This window comes from Ursus arctos, unplaced genomic scaffold, assembly GCF_023065955.2.
Source record: "Ursus arctos isolate Adak ecotype North America unplaced genomic scaffold, UrsArc2.0 scaffold_34, whole genome shotgun sequence".
Classification (NCBI taxonomy): domain Eukaryota; kingdom Metazoa; phylum Chordata; class Mammalia; order Carnivora; family Ursidae; genus Ursus; species Ursus arctos.
Window position 1 is genome coordinate 13,130,293 of NW_026623030.1, and position 19,743 is coordinate 13,150,035.

The 19,743-nt window shown below is 39.5% G+C and overlaps 1 protein-coding gene across 1 annotated transcript in view; it reads right to left on the minus strand.

Moving 5' to 3' along the window:
* Positions 1–13,421, minus strand: part of LOC113245073 (solute carrier family 5 member 4) — a 37,570-nt gene extending 24,149 nt beyond the window's left edge. Inside the window, exons 1-6 of the mRNA XM_026484902.2 lie at positions 13,287–13,421; positions 12,606–12,677; positions 11,930–12,034; positions 9,815–9,874; positions 8,190–8,294; positions 3,858–3,963 (exon numbers count right to left, since the gene is read on the minus strand). Of these exons, the coding sequence (XP_026340687.2) occupies positions 3,858–3,963; positions 8,190–8,294; positions 9,815–9,874; positions 11,930–12,034; positions 12,606–12,677; positions 13,287–13,421 (583 nt within the window). The remainder of the gene's footprint in view (positions 1–3,857; positions 3,964–8,189; positions 8,295–9,814; positions 9,875–11,929; positions 12,035–12,605; positions 12,678–13,286) is intronic.
* Between the last annotated feature and the right edge of the window lie 6,322 nt (positions 13,422–19,743).

Here is a 19,743-nt window from a genome sequence, read left to right on the forward strand (position 1 = left end):
GTCCATCTGGTCCAGTGTGTCATTCAAAGCCATTTTCCTTGTTGATTTTCTACATAGATGATCTGTCCATTGCTGTCAGTGGGGTGTTAAAGTCCCCTACTATTATCGTATTATTATTGATGAGTTTCTTTATGTTTATTATTAATCGATTTATATATTTGTGTGCTCCTAAGTTGGCATAAATATTTTAAATTGTTAGATCTTCTTGATGGATAGACCTCTTAATTATGATATGTCCTCCTTTAAATTAAGTGTCTTGTAGGCAGCGTATAGATGGATCTTGTTTCTTTTTAATCCATTGTGATACCCTATGTTTTTTTATTGCAGCATTTAGTCCACTTACATTCAGAGTGATTATTGAAACATATTAATTTAGTGCCATTGTGTTACCTGTAGAGTTGGTGCTTCTGGTCATGTTCTCTAGTCCTTTCTATTCTCTGTTGCTTTTGGTCTTTTTTCCTCCACTCAAAGAGTCCCCTTAAAATTTCCTGCAGGACTGGTTTAGTGGTCACAAACTCCTTTAGTTTTTGTTTGGGAAACTCTTTATTTCTCCTTCTATTCTGAATGACAGCCTTGCTGGTCTTTAATTCATTTTGAGAGTATTTTTGTATATGGTGTGTGAAAGTGGTTCAGTCTCATTCTTTTGCATGTATCTGACCAGTTTTACCAACACCATTTGAAGTGACTGTCTTTTTCCCATTGGATATTCTTTCCTGCTTTGGCAAACATTAATTGACCATATAATTGTGGGTTTATTTCAGGGTTTTCTATTCTGTTCTATTGATCTATGTGCCTATTTTTGTACAAGTATCATACTGTTTTGATAATACAGCTTTGTAATATAACTTGAAGTCTGGAATAATGATGCATCCAGCTTTGCTTTTCTTTTTAAAAATTGCTTTGTCTATTCAGGGTCTTTTTTGATTCCACATAAGTTTTAGGATTGTTCATTCTAGTTCTGTGAAAAATGCTTTTGGTATTTTGATAAAGATTACATTAAATGTGTAGATTGCTTTGAGTAATACAAAATTTTTTTCTTTTTTTTTATTTTATAATTTTTATTTTGTTATATTAGTCACCATACAGTATATCCCCAGTTTTTGATGCAATGTTCCATGATTCATTATTTGCATATAACACCCAGTGCACCATGCAATATGTGCCCTCCTTAATACCCATCACCAGCCTATCCCAATCCCCCACCTCCCTCCCCTCTGAAGCCCTCAGTTTGTTTCCCAGAGTCCACAGTCTCTCATGGTTCATTCCCCCTTCTGTTTACCCTCCCTTCATTCTTAATAATATTCATTCTTCCAGTCCACGAACATGGATATATGGATGTCTTTCCATTTCTTTGTGTTGCCTTCCATTCCTTTCATCAATGTTTTATAGTTTTCAGAATATAAGTCTTTCACCTTTTTAACTAGATTGATTCCTAGGTATCTTATTATTTTTGGTGCAATGTAAATGTGATTCCTTCCTTAATTTCTCTTTCTGCTGCTTCATTATTAGTGTATAGAAATACAACAGATTTCTGCACATTGATTTTGTATCCTGTGACTTTACTGAATTTACTTATCAGTTCTAGTAGTATTTTGATGGAGTCTTTAGGGTTTTCTATGTATAGTATCATGTCATCTGCAAATAGTGAAAGTTTTACTTCTTCCTTACTAATTTAGATGCCTTTTATATCTTTTCACTGTCTGATTGCTATGGCTAGGACTTCCAGTATTATGTTGAATACAAATGATAAGAGTGGACATCTTGTCTTGTTCCTGTTCTTAGGGGGAAAGCTCTCAGTTTTTTTCATTGAGTGTGATGCCTTCTGTGGGTTTTTTCCATATATGGCCTTTATTATGTTGAGGTATGTTCCCTCTAAATGTACTTTGTTGAGGGTTTTTATCATGAATGGATGTTGTACTTTATCAAATACTTTTTCTGCTTCTACTGAAATCATCATATGATTTTTATCCTTTGTCTTAATGATGTGATGTATCATGTTGATTGATCTGTGAATATTGAGCCATACTTGCAACCCAGCAATAAATCCCGCTTGACCTTTGTGAATGATTTTTTTTTTTAATGTATTATTGGAATCAGTTTGCTCGTATTTTGTTAAGGATTTTTGCATTTGTGTTCATCAGAGATATTGACTTATAACTCTTTCTTTCTTTCTTTCTTCTTTCTTTCTTTCTTTTTGGTAGTATCTTTATCTGGTTTTGGTATCAAGGTGATACTTGTCTCAGTGTGAATTTGAAAGTTTTCCTTCTCTTTTTTTTCTTTTTTTGGAATAGTTTGAAAAGAACAGTTATTACCTTTTCTTTAAATGTTTGGTAGAATTTGCTTGTGAAGGCACTGGTCCCAGACTTTTATTTATTGGAAGTTTTTTGATTACTGATTCCATTTCATTTCTGGTAATCAGTCTGTTCCAATTCTTCCTGCTTCAGTTTTGGTAGTTTATGTGTTTCCAGGAATTTATCCATTTCTTCTAGGTTACTTAATTTGTCAGCATATAGTACTTCATAATGTTCTCCTACAATGTTTGTATTTCTGTAGTGTTGGTTGTTATTTCTCCTCTTTTTTTGTGACTTTGTTCATTCGAATGCGTGCTCTCTCTCTCTTTTGATGAGTCTAGCTAGACGTTTATCAATTTTGTTGATCTTTTCAAAGAACCAGGTCTTAGTTTCATTGATGTATTCTATTGTTTTGTTTGTTTTTTTAGATTTTATATCATTTATTTCTGCTGTAATCTTTAATATTTCCTTCCTTCTGTTGGTTTTGGGTTTTGCTTGTTGTTATTTTTCTAGCTCATGTAGATATAAGGTTAAGTTGTTTATCTGAGATTTTTCTTGCTTCTTGAGATAGGCCTATATTGCTATAAATTTTCCTCTTAGAACAACTTTTGCTGCCTCCCAAAGGTTTTAGATCATTGTGTTCTCATTTTGTTTCTTTCCATGTACTTTTCGGTTTCTTCTTTGATTTCTTGGTTGCCCCATTTATTGTTTAGTAGCATGTTATTTAACCTCCATGTATTTGTGGTCTTTCCAGGTTTTTTCTTATGGTTGATTTCTAGTTTCTTAGCATTGTGGTCAGAAAAGATGCATGGTATGACTTTGATCTTTTTTAATTCATCGAGGCTTATTTTGTAGCCCAATATGTGATCTGCTCTGTGGAATGTTCCATTTGCACTTGAAAAGAATGTGTATTCTGCTGTTTTAGGATGTTTTAGTTCTGAATATATCTATTAAGTCCATCTGGTCCACTGTTTCTTTGTTGTTTTTCTGTTTGAATGATCTGTCCACCAATGTAAGTGGGGTGTTAAAGTCCCCTACTATTACAATTGATTAGTTAGTTCCTTTATGTTTGTTATCAACTGTTCTGGTGTTTGGTGCTTCCATGTTGGGTGCATAAATATTTACAATTATTATATCTTCTTGTTGGATTGTGCCCTTTATTATTATATAATGTCCTTTTTTGTTTCTTTTTACAGTCTGTTTTAAAGTTTATTTTGTCCAATATAAGTATTGCTACTCTGGGTTTCATTTGAAAACATTTGCGTGATAAATATTTCTTCATCTCCTCACTTTCAACCTGCAAGTGACTTAAGGTCTGAAATGAGTCTCTTGCAGGCAGCATATAGATGAGTCTTGGTTTTTTAGTCACTCTGTCATCCTATAATACTGAGGATTCTGTTTGTTTTGCTCTAGTTGTGTTCCTAGGCCTGTGCCTGACTCTCATAGTGGGAATAAAAGGATAGCCATAAGCTTAGTGGTCAAAGCTAATACTGAAGTTGCTAATTGCAGATTGGTGTGAGGTCAGCAGAAGTTAGCATAACTGAGCTAAACAGGCAACAAACTCACCAGTGATTGTATAAATAGCAGTAACAGCCAAGAGGATGAAGATCGCCAAGTAAAGGTCCAATCCCAAGGCCAGCTTGATGAATATGGCTCCAGAAAATATATCGGACTAAAAAGGGAACAGTCAGGATGGGAAAGAAACATGCACTGCATCACTTAGCTCTTTGATGACTTCCCACTAATATTTGCTGTATCTATACATGGCATCTCTGTAATTCAATTAGGAATCCTTGGAAGCCAGATCTCATCCTCAGAGGATTAATTATTGGACTGACCATAAAGAGGAACAATGAGTGAGTGAACAGAAAGTGAGAAACGTCTACACTATAGCTTGCATGGACCACTGTTTCATGGTTGTCTGCAGAGAAACAATGATAAAAACTACAATAGTAGATATAAAAGACACAGTAAAGCAATGGTTTTTGTTAAGGAGGAGGATACTTGAGCACATTTGGGGTAGTAGAAAATAAGAAGAAAATATTATAGAAGGGTAATTATGAAGCAAATTCTAGAAACATTGAGAAGAGTTGGGATGAAGAGTAGGCACAGGTTGAGGGGTTGGCCTTTGAAAAAAGAAGACTTCATCTTCAGACTGGTGGAAAGAAGGAAAGAATGAGGCAAATGTAGATTGTTTAAGTGGGAGATGAGTGGTTCATTCTTAAATTTTCTAGATAAAGTGGGAGATGAGCCTTTCTGATAAGAGGCAGAGGTCTAGCAGATAAAAAAAAAAAGTTGTGGATCATTTAGAATAGTTATTGAGAGGACCAGAGAAAAATCATAAAGAAACACAGATAAAAGGATTATCAGTTGAGGTTTAGAGGCCAGGAGGGGGTCCCGCAGAGATCGTGTCCACCCTGTACTACCTATATGCCTGTGCCTGCTAAGTGTGCTCCCCAGCCTCTTGGATCTTTCTTCAACACAAACTTGTGCTGGCCCCACTTGGATCCACCCCATCAACTCTGATCCTCCCAGGTTCCATATCAAAACCCAAAACCAAACCAAAACCCTAGACACATCACATAAGCATGTTAGTTAGAAGCACAGAAGTAAAATCCCTGAGTGCATCCACAGAGTAACCAGGAAGCTGGATTCAACCAGGTTTGGAGTTTTTCTTGGGGAGTTCAATGAAAGGAAAGATATTGACAAAGAAATTGAGGCTATGTGCAGAAGAGTGATTATAAGGATGGATCATGGAATCTAAGAAAAAGGAAAGCATGAGTGAGGCGAGGGAAAGGATAAGATGTCAGGATTCAGAATTGGAAGAATTGGAGGTAGGTTTCTTTGTAGAACTTGAATTTGGAAGGGGTGTCACCGGATATGGTTAACTTTCCCCCCTAATATTTGAAATAAAACCCGATGTTTTATCATCCCACTAGACATTTCTGTGGGTGAAAAGTCTGTTCTTGATTATTTGAGCCTAGAACCTGACTCTGAGTTACAAACACAAATTACTTTCTGCAACTTTATCACTGGGTTTTCAAGGAATTCAACTGCTGTGTAAATTGAGGCAAGATTTAACTTTTTGCAAAATAGGATGTTTGCAAAAAAATTATTTACCATTTCAAAAAATATATCACCTACTGAGATGCCACCCATTGTATTTGAGCTGCCATAAAACATACCCGCATCTGTGTGCATTTATAGCTGTCACATTCATACTGATTCACATAGTGGGGGTAGTTATTTAACCACAGCATTAGGCCTTGTATATTCATGCTGAATAACTTATGTATTAAAACACACATTATCATATTATGAATTTCTTGACTTTAATTTCTCTTACATATTATAATTAAACCATTAAGTTGATAGTTTTGAAATTATATATAAGCCTCTATTACCAGTGATTTTTTTTTATTGTGGTAAAATAGATAACATAAAACTTGTCATTTTAGCATGTACAATTCAATGGGATTAATTAAATTTACAATGATTTTAAAGTATTTCTTATGAAAAAAGGAACAGCTCATGATACAGGATTTTCTTTTGCTGTTAAAAGATATTATTAGGACAACTGTCATAGCTGAATGAGGTCTGTAGGTTATGTATTAGTTTATCAAGATTAAGTTTTTTTTTTAAGATTTTTTATTTATTCGACAGGATAGAGACAGCCAGCGAGAGAGGGAACACAAGCAGGGGGAGTGGGAGAGGAAGAAGCAGGCTCACAGCAGAAGAGCCTGATGTGGGGCTCGATCCCAGATCGCGGGGATCACGCCCTGAGCCGAAGGCAGACGCTTAACCGCTGTGCCACCCAGGTGCCCCTATCAAGATTAAATTTTGATAGGCCGGTGATGGGTACTCAGGAGGGCGCATATTGCATGGAGCACTGGGTGTTACACACAAATAATGAATCATGGAACACTACATCAAAAATTAATGATGTACTGTATGGTGACTGACATAACATAATAAAAAATTATTAGAAAAAAAGATTAAGTTTCTGATTTTAAAATTTGCAGCACGTTTTCTAAAAAGAATATCAGTGTGTTTAAGGCATACAGGCTGAAAATTTATTTATTTATTTATTTACTTACTTATTTATTTTTTATTCATTTTTATTATGTTCAGTTAGTCACTGTATAGTACATCATCAGTTTTTGATGTAGTGTTCAATGCTTCATTAGTTTTGTATAACACCCAGTGCTCATCACAACATGTGCCCTCCTTAATACCCATCACCCAGCTGAAATATTTAGGACTCAAGGTGCATCCCGTCTGCACTGACCCTCAATATAGGTATTATTGGAGGTTGAGAACCAGTGAATAAAATGATGTCTTTCAAACCTGGGACAGGGTGACTGAAAGCTGCCCTGTCCTAACTCTTCATAGTGATCTGTTTAATGAATAACTAGAATAGACTCTGTTATCAGAGTGTAATAATACACAAAAGGTCGTGTGTGAGATTAATCACTATTAATATCATTTTAAACATAACCTTGTGGGTAAGAATGGACCCTTGCCCACTGTGTCTTTCCAGCCAACCGCAGACCTTGCACAGTTATACCCATGCTCTTGGCCTTTCCTGCTCCTCCATCTAGCTCCCTAAGAATCCATGCCCTCTCCACCACCAGGAACCTTGCACTTTCAGAGGCACATTTGGTCACTGTCATTTTGCTCCAGCACCTTGTTCATGTTCTTTAAGACCATGAAATCTAGATGTTAGAGCCAAAGGAGAAGTGGGAAATCATTGAATCCCACCTACTTGTGAAACATACAGGCTCCTCTGCTTCTCTTAGCCGCTCCTAAATTTCCCATCCTGAGGACTTGTTTAAGCACCCCCTGCCTCCACCATGAGAGGATGACATCCAAGTCTACCCACCTGGGACCACCCCTTTTCCTGGGTGTCCGTAGCATGTCTCCTATACTTGTCCACAAAATCTATTCCTGCTCACATCTTGATATATTTTCATATATTGTCATAAAGTGCTAACGATTTCATGTGTATAATTCTTATATCCTTAATCATACAGTGAACTCTAGTGCACAGGAATCTTTATTATCTCTAGCACAGATACTCAGCAGTATAGTGAGTGCTAGAAAATGCTCACATTGCATTAGGAAGCTCATACCATCTAATCTGAGCAGCTGGTTTACTTATGGTTCAACAGAAGAGCAAATATGAGGTCAGCTTCTTCTCTCATGAACTTCCAAGACCAGAAATTTGGAGGAAATTATTTCATTAGTCACCAGACATGAGGAGCAAATGCTACTCTCTGTTTTCTACACGTGTTGCCGAATCTTCAAATTCCTTTCTTTCTCCTCAATGATTATCTCCAGGGAATTTTAGAATTCTTCTAAGACTTATTTGTGACATCTGTACAATAGGGGCAGTCTTAGAGGATAAAATATAATAAATTTAAGAAGTCAGTTTAATAATATGAAGCATTTTCCTTCTGGTTCATGTGCCAGATAAGCAAGCTGAAGATGAAATATAAACCCACACTGGTTCTGACAAAGAGAATAAAGAGGCTATTTTGCAGTGGAAAGGCAGGGGACTAGAGAATCCTCCTCCTTTCTACTACTAAGTAACTGTGTTACCTGAATGAGATATTTTCTTCCTCCTGTACATCTGGGGTTTTTTCATATACTTAATGAATAAGTGGGTTTACACTCTGGAGCTTCTCATGACTTGTAGTTATTTTACTCTATGAATGCAGGATTTCTAAAGCTCCTTTTCTTTTTTCATAAAAACTCAGTCGAAAGATCCTAGGTAGTTTAAGACATCCCTATGGCCAGACACGTAAAGGCTGTCGATAGTCTACACACCCATTTCTCTGATTATAGCTCCCCCAAAGTAATCTTAAGAATCGAAAATGCCAGGAGCATTGAACTCACGGAGATTCTCAAAGCCACACAGATGAAGAGGGAGAGGACAGAGAGGTAGATCTGGAGTCGCTTTCCACCAAACCTCTTCCTCAGATATTCTGGCATAGTCATCACCTGCAGAAACAGACATCAACAGGGATTCACCTTCAGAGCCCAGCACCTCCAGATGATTCAACAATTACTAAGCTCCTGTGCACCTGTCCATGTGTAACTCTGCGTGGTACCTTAGGAATACAAAGTTGAGAAACACACAGTCCCTTGGGACAACAGTGAGCCTGGAATAAACACAGGCATTGGAATCAGATATCTTATGATCCAGATCCAGATCTTAGGACATTTACTAGAAGTGTGACCTTTGGCAATCGACAACCTCTCTGAACCTCCATTTTCTCATCTGTAAAGTGGGAGTTTAATATGAAATTAGTTATAAAAGACCCACAGCAATACCAAATGCATGGTAGATGCTTAACAAATAATTTTTATTATTTTCACCAATAATGTGGCTGTCTAGTAAAAACAATGTTATTTATAAATAACCACAATGAACGGTTGCATAATAAATGAATAATTAAACAAATTGCTAATATATACTTGGGTCTATATTTCTGTGATTATCTTTTTAAAATTATTAATATGTTCAGTTAGCCAACATACAGTACATCATTGGTTTCTGATGTAGTGTTCAATGATTCATCAGTTGTGCATAACATGAGTGCTCATCACAACATGTGCCCTCCTTAATACCCACCTATGTGATTATTTTTATTGAAAAGAAGAGAATTACATTAAATCCCTACTGAGAGAAAAGTCTGAGGTTATCCTTAGTGAAATATGAGATTAACTATGTGATATATAAGTAGTACAAGGAGCAGCTTTCCGGTTTCTTCATAGCAGATTAAGCTCATGAGTTAATCTCCCCCAGTATAAAAGAATACATATTTATATAATATCAAAAGCAAAAAAAGGAACACTTGGTGGCTCAGAAACTGTGTGGAACCCCCTCAAACATGGCAAACCACAACTAAAAATACATGCGTGAATACTGTGGCATTGGTCTTTGTCCCAACAAAAGCATCCTTCAACAGAAGTTGTTCAAGCCTGGTACTAGAAAGGACCCAAGATGAGCAAAGAGAGAATGTATGGTGACCTGCAGAGGTACAAGCCAGAAGGCTCATCCGCTGAGCACCCTCATCCCGAGAATTATTCCAGGATATAACACCTCATGGCCTTAGCACCAGCAGCAGAAGAATAAATGTGGGAGCTAGGCTCAGAGGCACAGAAGTGGTTGAAAACACCTGGGTTGAAGGGGAGCTGGTGTAGCTGTGGTATATCACCCTTAATTAAAAAAAGAAATTACTTTACAAATCTCAGAATGGCAAAAATTGGAATGAAGAAAAATACCATGTGTTGGTGAGGATGTGGGGAAACGGGAACCCTCACAATAGTGATCAGCAAGAAGACAGCGGACTGTAGCCAATTTCAAGAGCAATTTGATAGCATTTAGTGGATTTATGTAAGTGTAAGCCCAGAGGTCCTGGGACAAGTGATATTACCCAGGTTTCATGACTGAGCAGGAAGAATGAGCGATTAAATGAATGCCTGACAGATGCATGAGAACATTTGGAGATACTCACGTCTGCCTTGATGTATATGGGGACAAAGACCCAAGCTAGAACCAGCAACAGCAGCGAAGCCTGCAAAACAAAACAAAACAAACAAACAAACAAACAAAAACAGAAAAGAGTATGAAGTTCGAGAGGCTTGGCTTGTGCGATTTATCACTTCATTACCTCTGAGTCTGAAAATAAGATAAGTTTGCATGGATCCTGTCCCACTCAACCAATTATGAACCCAAGACAGCTGTGGATTCCTTTCCTCTGTTTCCATGACTCAGACACCACACTTTCCTGGGGCTTAAGGTGGGACAAAAGATGTGTGATATAAAATGGATAGAAGATAAGAGATCCAAGCCCAGCTGGACCCCTGGAAGGTCATACAATTTTTGCTAAAGGGAATAATTCTTGAATGGAAGGAATTATATACACAGTGACAAAGCAATGAGAAAACAATTTGGTGATAGAAGAATATTCCCACTGTCCCTCAAGTCTTGCCATATAGAATAATGATAATAGGATGATCTTATATTAACAACTATTTACAAAGAACCTTCACATATATCACTCATGCTGCCTTCACAACAATCAGGTGGGACAGATACGATAAGCAGTTATTCCTGTTTTATGGAAGGGGAACCTGAACCTCACAGAGATTAAGGAAGTTCAAGGTCACAGGCTAAAAGAGCCATGCTCTTGGCAACCTGATAATCACACACACTGGGGCCATAGGGCATGTTGTTCACATCCCTGGAAGCTGGCTCCATCCTGGAGTTTATGGCACTATCAAAACCAAACTTGGACCGTAGGTCATGTCTGGAGACTTGGTCCATTCTGGAGTCCCTGATACTACTAAAGCAAAGCTAGGGGCAAAATCTTCAGCAAGGGAGGGGTACAGGCATTTTTGATAACTCAAGTTCATTTCCTAAGTTCATCCATGCACGATCTGTTTACACTTTCACTGTGATCTGACTTTTTTCCACATAAGCATCTCCTTCTGACCGAAATGCATGCACATGTACATGCAAACACCAGAAAGGATACAAGAACAGAAAAAGCTCAAGCAACTCAAGAAATACTAATGCACGTGGCCAGCCAAGTGCTAGATGGTGGGGTGATATGAATGACACAAGAGGAGATGGTCCCTTCCTTAAAGGACTTAGTGTCTAATTAAGAGGGCACAGCTTCTACTGGTGAAATGGCAATAGAGCAATTAGGAACTCAATCACAAAGTCTTAAAAAAAAAAAAGCCTTGTAGATTCTATCTACTATCTCTAAATTATTCACTCCTTACTCTGCTGTCACTTCCTTATCCAGGTCCCGCTTGGTCAGTTTCTGTTCATCTATCTGGTACCAGCTCCACAAAGCTTCTTTGACATGTGTCAAGTCTGACCCATCATCTGGGATGGATGCCCCTCCTGTGTGAGCTCTCTCAACACTCCATGCTGCTTCTCAGCTTGTGCTTTCTACTCCAGAGTGAACATGCATTTGTCTCTCCCGCTGTGATGTAAGCTTCTCAAAAGAAGGGACTATTGCTTTTTATATTTTTCTATTCTCTGCATCTAGTTCAGAGCTGGACACATAGTGTAATAGCTCGGGGAGGAGAGAAAAAAAAGGGAGCTAAAAAGATCAAGGAGGTCAAGTGAAAGTGGGGAATGAACCATTTAGAAATGACATTCCTGGTGGGAATACTGCTTGAGCGAAATCTCAGAGGTGGGGAATAATGGGACTGGACTGGCTCAGGCAGGCAGAATGGGGCCACACAGGGAAGGCCCTGAGTTTCAAACAATGAGTAGGTTATAATGAAAAATAGAAATCAAATCAAAGAGGAGTTTATCCTATACAGACTCCCAGAAAAACATACCTGGAGAGAGTTTGGATTTAAAGGAAAAAGCCAAGAGAGTGGACCATCTGAGCTGAGGCCAAATGGGAGGTCCAGTTTATTTGTTTTAATTTTCTTAAACCTTTATCGAGGTATGGCTGATATACAAAAAATTGTGCTTATTTAATGTATACAATTTGATGAGCTTGGACATATGTGTACATCCATGAAACCATTACCATAATTAAGGTAATAAACATAACCATTATCTCCAAAAAAAAAAAAAAAAGGAAAAAGCCTATGATGTCACTTACATTCCATTCAAATGCTGCAGTGGCAATTCCTGAAGCCGCTCCTGTCCCAGCCAGCCCCACAAAGTGGCCACTGCCGATGTTACTAGCGAAGAGAGAGGCGCCCATCTGGAATCCGAGAGAACAGACTAGTATCAGAGTTAAGAGACCCAAATCAGGGGCGCCTGGGTGGCTCAGTCATTGAGCGTCTGCCTTTGGCTCAGGGCGTGATTCCCGTGTTCGGGGATCGAGCCCCACGTCGGGCTCATCCCCTGGGAGCCTGCTTCTTCCTCTCCCACTCCCCCTGCCTGTGTTCCCTCTCTCACTGGCTGTCTCTCTCTCTCTGTCAAATAAATAAATAAAATCTTAAAAAAAAAAAAAAGGATTGGGATCGAAGAAGGAATGTGCTGGTGATGGTAAGGAGTCAAGGCAGAAGATTTTTGTTGAGGACGAGGGGAAAAATATGACACAGAGCCGAACTGAATCTTCTCAAATGCCACATTACACTTGCTCTCATAATGGGTGACACACTGTCATTTACTGGAATGACAGGGCAGAACCTTGGGGTCAGGGATTTAGGAAAACACACCAGCAAGTAGGCAACCAATGCACATCAGAAACTAAGCATTCCCGTGTTTTCTTTACTCACTCTAAAACACGCACACAGGAAATTTATCTGTGGGAAATTCTGCCCACTCACCGGCCACCAGGCTATATCTCGACCAGCCAAGAAGAAACCTCCAATGGTGCCCCGGTTGGTCTTCAGCATCGCCTAAGCAGAAGGGAAGACATGTGAGGGTCGAACCACCACAGGAGAACCCAGCCAGAGCGTTCATAGTAGTCACGCTCTCAACACTCTTAAACAGAAACATTTTCCTAGAAACCGTGATATAGCATCAAATTTACCATGCACCTATTGCATGGTGCACTGGGTGTTACACGCAAGTAATGAATCATGGAACGCTACATCAAAAACTAGGGATGTACTGTATGGTGACTAACACAACACAATAAAAATTATTATAAAAAATAAATAAAAGTTTTCAAAATCATAATTTCATAAAAATGGGAGGACTTTAAGAAATCATATAGTAGCATCTTTATTCGTTATGCTAGGGGTTGGCAATGCTGAACAGACTAACTCTGAAGTTCTCACTGCTGGCTCTGTTCCAATGATGGGGTTGGTAGGAGAATAAATGAACTGAATAAGCATTATTTGCATCATACACAGACAATGATTCTGAGAGAAGCATAATGAAATCAGACAGCTGTTAATGTTCTCTTAGCTTTGTCACCTTGTCACACCACAACCCTCCCTCCCTCAGACATTTTAACCCTAAGTTTGTGCCCACCATGAGTACCCCTTTGGATTCCTACGTACCCACAGCCCGACAGCCATCACCACCATGAAATAGATGACAATGACAGAGATGTCAGCAGCATTTTGGATGCGCTCTGACATCTCAGGAGGACCCAGGGTCCCAGTCACGGTGCCGGGGTTTAACGTGCTGGCCATGGCTGCAGGTGGTGCTTTTTCTTCCCAGGAAGGGCCTTTCCTTATATAAGCTCAGGGTTAATAATCAGCCTTGAGTAGGTAGGGCATGCTATCACAGCCAGCTCCTGAATATGGGGACCTTTAAACCTCTCTGAAGCTCTGAGACCCTGGTTCTTCAGCAGTCAATGTTGACTTAAGTGGATGGTGGGAATGAGCAGTGAAAATAAGAAACGGAATAAGAATTGCAGGTAAAGAGTGGGGGTTCACTAAGTGGAAAGATGGGTTTTTAAGATTTGACCAGGTTGAATGAAGATTAGGAAGAAACGAAGGGAACAAGGAAGGAAGGAAGGAAGGAAGGAAGGAAGGAAGGAAGGGAGGGAGGGAGGAAGGAAGGAAGGAAGGGAGGAAGGAAGACAGAGTGAAGGGGCAAGAAAAGAGCCAAGAGGGACAGTGGGTGAGGGTCCTTCATGGAACAGATAAGATTCTTCACCAAGGAATTATATCCCTTGAAAGTGAAGTTAATTGTGCATTTCACGGGTTCCAAAGTCTCATATGTCTCTGGAATAGGTAATCTAAGTGGGCTTTATATGACACATTAGGACCATGGTGGCCCATACAGGAAAGAGAAGTGGCTCTACAAGCAGGGTTGTTGTGGGGCCGAACCAGAGGTTTTGACAATGAGTGAATCAGCTAAAGAACACGTAATAGTGATTTTTTGATTTATACTTCTAATGCATTCCTTTTCAAAGCTGAATAATAATATATCATTGCATGTATAGAACACATTTTGTTTATCTGGGGGCCCAGTACCTTATCAACTGACTAAAGTTAAAAGTAAGGCCTCAATGTTTTTCTTCCCTCCATATTTTTTGTTAAAATAATGTGGTAAAATATACAAAACATTAAATTCACCATTGTTGGCATTTTTTAAAAAAGATTTTATTTATTTATTTGACAGAGAGAGAGAGAGAGACAGCCAGTGAGAGAGGGAACACAAGCAGGGGGAGTGGGAGAGGAAGAAGCAGGCTCCCAGCAGAGCAGGAAGCCCGATGCGGGGCTCGATCCCGGGACTCCGGGATCACGCCCTGAGCCAAAGGCAGACGCTTAACACCTGAGCCACCCAGGCACCTCTAGGTTGGCATTTTTTAAAGTAAGCTCTACACCCAACGTGGGCTCAAACTTACAACCCCAAGATCAAGATCACATGCTCCACTGACTGAGCCACTAGGCACCCTCACTGTTGTCATTTTTTAAGTGTATAATTCAGTGGGCTTAAGTACATTTTCAATATTGTGCAACTGTTACCATGATCTATTTTCAGAACTTTGTTATCATCCCTAACAGAAGTTCTCTACCCAATAAGCGATAACTCCGTGGAAGGAAGGAAGGAAGGAAGGAAGGAAGGAAGGAAGGAAGGAAGGAAAGAAGGAAGAGGAAGTCCCCAAAGTTCATTATTGCTTTAGTTTCCCTTGCCTTTGGAGACGTATCCTGAAAGAGGTTGCTGTGGCCGATGTCATAGAGGTTACTGCCTATGTTCTCCTCTAGGATTTTGATGGATTCCCATCTCACATCAAGGTCTTTCATCCACTTAGAGTTTGCCTTTGTGTATGGTGTGAGAGAATGGTCGGGTTTTTTCTTCAGTGTATAGCTGTCCAATTTTCCCAGCACCATTTATTGAAGAGACTTTTTTTTCCCCCATTGGATGTTTTTTCCTGCTTCGTCGAAGATTAGTTGACCATAGAGCCAAGGGTCCATTTCTGGAGTCTCTATTCTATTCCACTGATCTATGTACCTGTGTTTGTGCCATTACCATGTTGTCTTGGTGATCACAGCTTTGTAGTATACCTTGAAATCAGGCAACGTGATGCCCCCAGCTTCGTTTCTTTTTCAACATTTCCTTGGGGTTTCGGGGTCTTTTCTGGTTCCACATGAATTTTAGGATTGTTTGTTCCAGCACTTTGAAAAATGTCATTTGTATTTTGATTGGGATGGCATTGAAAGTATAGATTGCTCTGGGTAGCATAGACATTTTAACACTGTTTATTTTTCCAATCCTTGAGCATGGAATGTTTTTCCATCTTTTTGTGTCTTCTTCATTGTATTTCATCAGCGTTCTGTAGTTTCTAGAGTATAGATCCTTAACCTCTTTGGTTAGGTTTATTCCAAGATATGTTATGGTTTTGGGTGCTATCGTAAATGGAATCGATTCCCTAATTTCTCTTTCTACAGTGACATTGTTAGTGTGTAGGAAAGCAGCTGATTTGTGTGCATTGATTTTGTATCCTGCATCATTTGTTTTTGTAGTGGATTGAACTTTATTGTCAAAACATCCCCAGTAACTGGACCTCAATGAGATACCACACTACCTGGGACAGAATGGTTAAAATAAACCCTCCTGACACCTGCAGACATTGGTGGGGGTGGGGAGGAGGTGGATACTTCAGAACGGACTGCTGGTGGAATGTTAACTGGTACAGCAACCCTGGAAACACTTTGGCAGTTTGTCACTGGCACAGGAAACGTGCCACCACAGTCTGCCCCAGCTGTTGCACATCTGCTCATTTTCCCCACACACGTGAAGACGTGATCCCACTGAACCCTGGTCCGTGAATGTCTGCAGCAGTGTTATTCCTAATAACTACAGGCTGGGAAACCAGTCAGCAGCCCTTCAGCAGGTGAGCAGTTACGTCACCGTAGCACGTCCATCCTATGGAATAGTAATCAGAAAGGCACAAACTGTTGACATTCCCAGCTTCCCAGATGAATCTTCAGTGAATTCTGTGAGTGAACAGAGGCAACCTCAGAAGGCTCGCAGGAGTCCATGAATATGACCTCTTGAAATGACGAGCTCTAGAGTTGGAGAAAGCAGTGGATTCCAGGGTGTAAGGAGGGGCTGCGTGGAGAAGGGAAAGGGGTGGCAAGGAATGGGATAACACGCAGGGTCCCAGGGGTCATGGATGTGTTCTCCATCTTGACTGAGTCCATGCCACTATCTAAGTTGGGATATTGCAAAACTAGAGTTTTGCAGGATGTTTCATTGGGGGCAAGTTGGTTAAGGTCCATGGGATCTCTTTGTATTAATTCTTACAACTGCATGGGTCTACAAAATATCTCAAACCATCTATTTCAAAAGAAAAAGGTTCATTACAATACATAAGCCATCTGATCTGTCACAGGACCCTTGTTTGAGTTTTTAAAGTTCTTCTGGTGCGGGGACATTCTTTCTAGGATATCTACTGTATTAAGGTGGTTGAGGTGTGGGTTTTTTCACACCAAACGTGATTAGTCTGATGATGTTCCATGTGAGCTTGAATGAACTGTGTTCTGCTGATGGTGGGTGCACTATCTCATCAGTGTCATGTCGATCCAGTTGAGGGGTGGTCCTGTTCAGTTCATGCTTACTGATTTTATGCTGGACGCATGTAACGATCTCTGAAAGAGTGGTGTTTAGTGCCAGACGCGTGCGTTTGTCTATTTAAATGTAGGTCCACTAAGAGAGTGGATTTGTCCGTTGATCTTTCCGTTGAATGAGTTTTTGCATCGCACATTTTGATGTTGTGTTGTTAGAGGCATGTCTGTGAAGGATTGTTCTGTCTGTTTTGAAAAATGACCCCAGAGCATTATGGAATGATTCTTTTAATCCCTGCTGGTTTCCCTTGATCTGGGAATCGGCTTTGTGTGAAATGAATTTAGCTACTCTAGACTCCTTTGGATCTGTGTTAGCATGACTTCACATTTTCTTTACCTTTCCTTTTAACTGCATCTGTGTCCTTATGATCAGAGTGGTTTTCTTGTGGAATACATACAGGTGCTTGTTGTTTCTTTGTGTGTTTTGAGTGAGTAAAGAGACAGAAGTTTATTAAGTGAAGATACAGAAAAAGCTCTCAAGAGTGAAAGGGGTCCTGACAGGGTTGCCACTGAGGGCCTTTAGGGTTGGTCTGTTGTAGAAAGCTAACCAGGGAATTTAAGTCCTTTTAACATCTCTATTATTATCACCATTGAGAAGGACCAGTGATAATACCTTCAATGGCTTACTTCCTTTTCAGGGTCTGGTTATTCTTTGTTGGTCAGAGGTGATTATCCTAAAAAAGACACCACATGCCTAGGGAAGGGTGGTCTGGTTTGTTCCCTTATCTCTGGTTTCCCCACACCTCCACATTTTGGGGATTTCTGTGAGCCTGAGCACATAGCCCCCTATCTATCTCTCCCCACCAAACCCTGCCTGCCCTTTACTCATTCTTCCCCCAGGAATAGTAACCCTAACTACCTTTTGGGAAAGGGAAGTTTCTATTCTACCTCCTTTTCCTTCTCTAAAACACTTAAGCATGTCTTGCGATGGGCACCTGAGTAGCTAAATGGATTGAGAATCCAAGTTTGATATCTGCTCAGGTCATAATCTCAGGGTCCTGGGATCAGGCTCCAGGTCTGGCTCTGAGCACAGCAGAGAGTCTGCTTGTCCCTCTCCCTCTATTCCTCTCCTGATCTTGTTATCTCTCTGTGTCTCTCTCATAAATGAAGACATAAATATTTATTTATTTATTTATTTATTTATTTATTTATTATTTTACTTATTATTTTTTTATTATGCAATGTTAGTCAGCATACAATACATCCTTAGTTTTTGATGCAACTTCTGAGCATTGATTTTGTATCCCGCCACATTACTGAATTGTTCTATAAGTTCTAGTAATTTGGGGGTGGAGTCTTTTGGGTTTTCCATATAGAGTATCATGTCATCTGTGAAGAGAGACATTTTGACTTCTTCTCTGCTGATTTGGATACATTTTATCCCTTTTTGTTGTCTGATTGCTATTGCAAGGACTTCTAGTACTGTGTTGAATAAGAATGGCGAGAGTGGGCATCCTTGTCGTGTTCCTGATCTTAAGGGAAGGGCTTCCAGCTTTTCCCCATTGAGAATGATATTTGCTGTAGGCTTTTCATAGATGATTTTTATGAGATTGAGGAATGTACCCTCTATCCGTACACTCTGAAGGGTTTTAATCAGGAAAGGATGCTGTATTTTGTCAAATGCTTTTTCTGCATCAATTGAGAGGACCATAAGGGTCTTGACTCTTTTCTTGTTGATATGATCTATCACACTGATAGATTTGCGAATGTTGAACCACCCTTGCATCCCAGGGATGAATCCCACTTGGTCATGATGGATAATCCTTTTAATGTGCTGTTGGATCCTATTAGCTAGGATCTTGTTGAGAATTTTGGCGTCCATATTCATCAGGGATATTGGTCTGTAATTCTCCGTTTTGATGGGGTCTTTGCCTGGTTTGGGGACCAAGGTAATACTGGCCGCATAGAATGAGTTTGGTAGTTTTCCTTCTGTTTCTATTTTTTGAAACAGCTTCAGGAGAATAGGTATTATTTCTTCTTTGAATATTTGGTAGAATTGGCCAGGGAATCCATCAGGCCCTGGACTCTTGTTTTTTGGGAGGTTTTTGATCACTAATTCAATCTCTTCACTATTAATCGGTCTGTTTAGATAATCAATTTCTTCCTGTTTCAGTCTTGGTAGTTTATAGGTTTCCAGGAAGGCATCCATTTCTTCCAGGTTGTTTAGTTTATTGGCATAAAGTTGTTGATAAAAGTTTCTAATGATCCTTCCTATTTCATTGGTGCTGGTCGTGATCTCTCCCCGTTCCTTCATAATATTATTAATTTGGGTCCTTTCTCTATTCTTTTGAATAATTCTGGCCAGTTGCTTATCGAACTTATTTATTCTTTCAAAGAACCAGCTTCTAGTTCTGTTGATCTGCTCTACTGTGCTCCTGGTTTCTAATTCATTGATCTCCACTCTAATCTTGATCAACTGCCTTCTTGTGTGTGGGTTAGGCCTGTTCTTCTGTTCCAGCTCCAGCTTCTTGAGGTGAGAATATAAAAACTGCATTTTAGATTTTTCTATTCTTTTGAGTGAAGCTTGGATGGCTATGTATTTTCCCCTTAGGACTGCCTTTGCAGTATCCCATAGGTTTTGGACTGATGTGTTTTCATTCTCATTGGTTTCCATAAATTGCTTAAGCTCATCCTTATTCCCTGGTTTACCCAATCATTCTTAAGCAAGATGGTTCTTAGTTTCCAAGTGTTTGAGTTTCTTCCAAATTTTTCCTTGTGATTGAGTTCCAATTTCAAAGCATTGTGGTCTGAGAATATACAGGGAATAATCTCAGTCTTTTGGTATCAGTGAGACCTGTTTTGTGACCCTGTATATGCTCTATTCTGGAGAAAGTTCCATGAACATTCAAAAAGAATGAGTATTCTGTTGTTCTGGGATATAGTGTTCTGTATATATCTATGAGGTCCATCTGGTCCAGTATGTCATTCAAAGCTC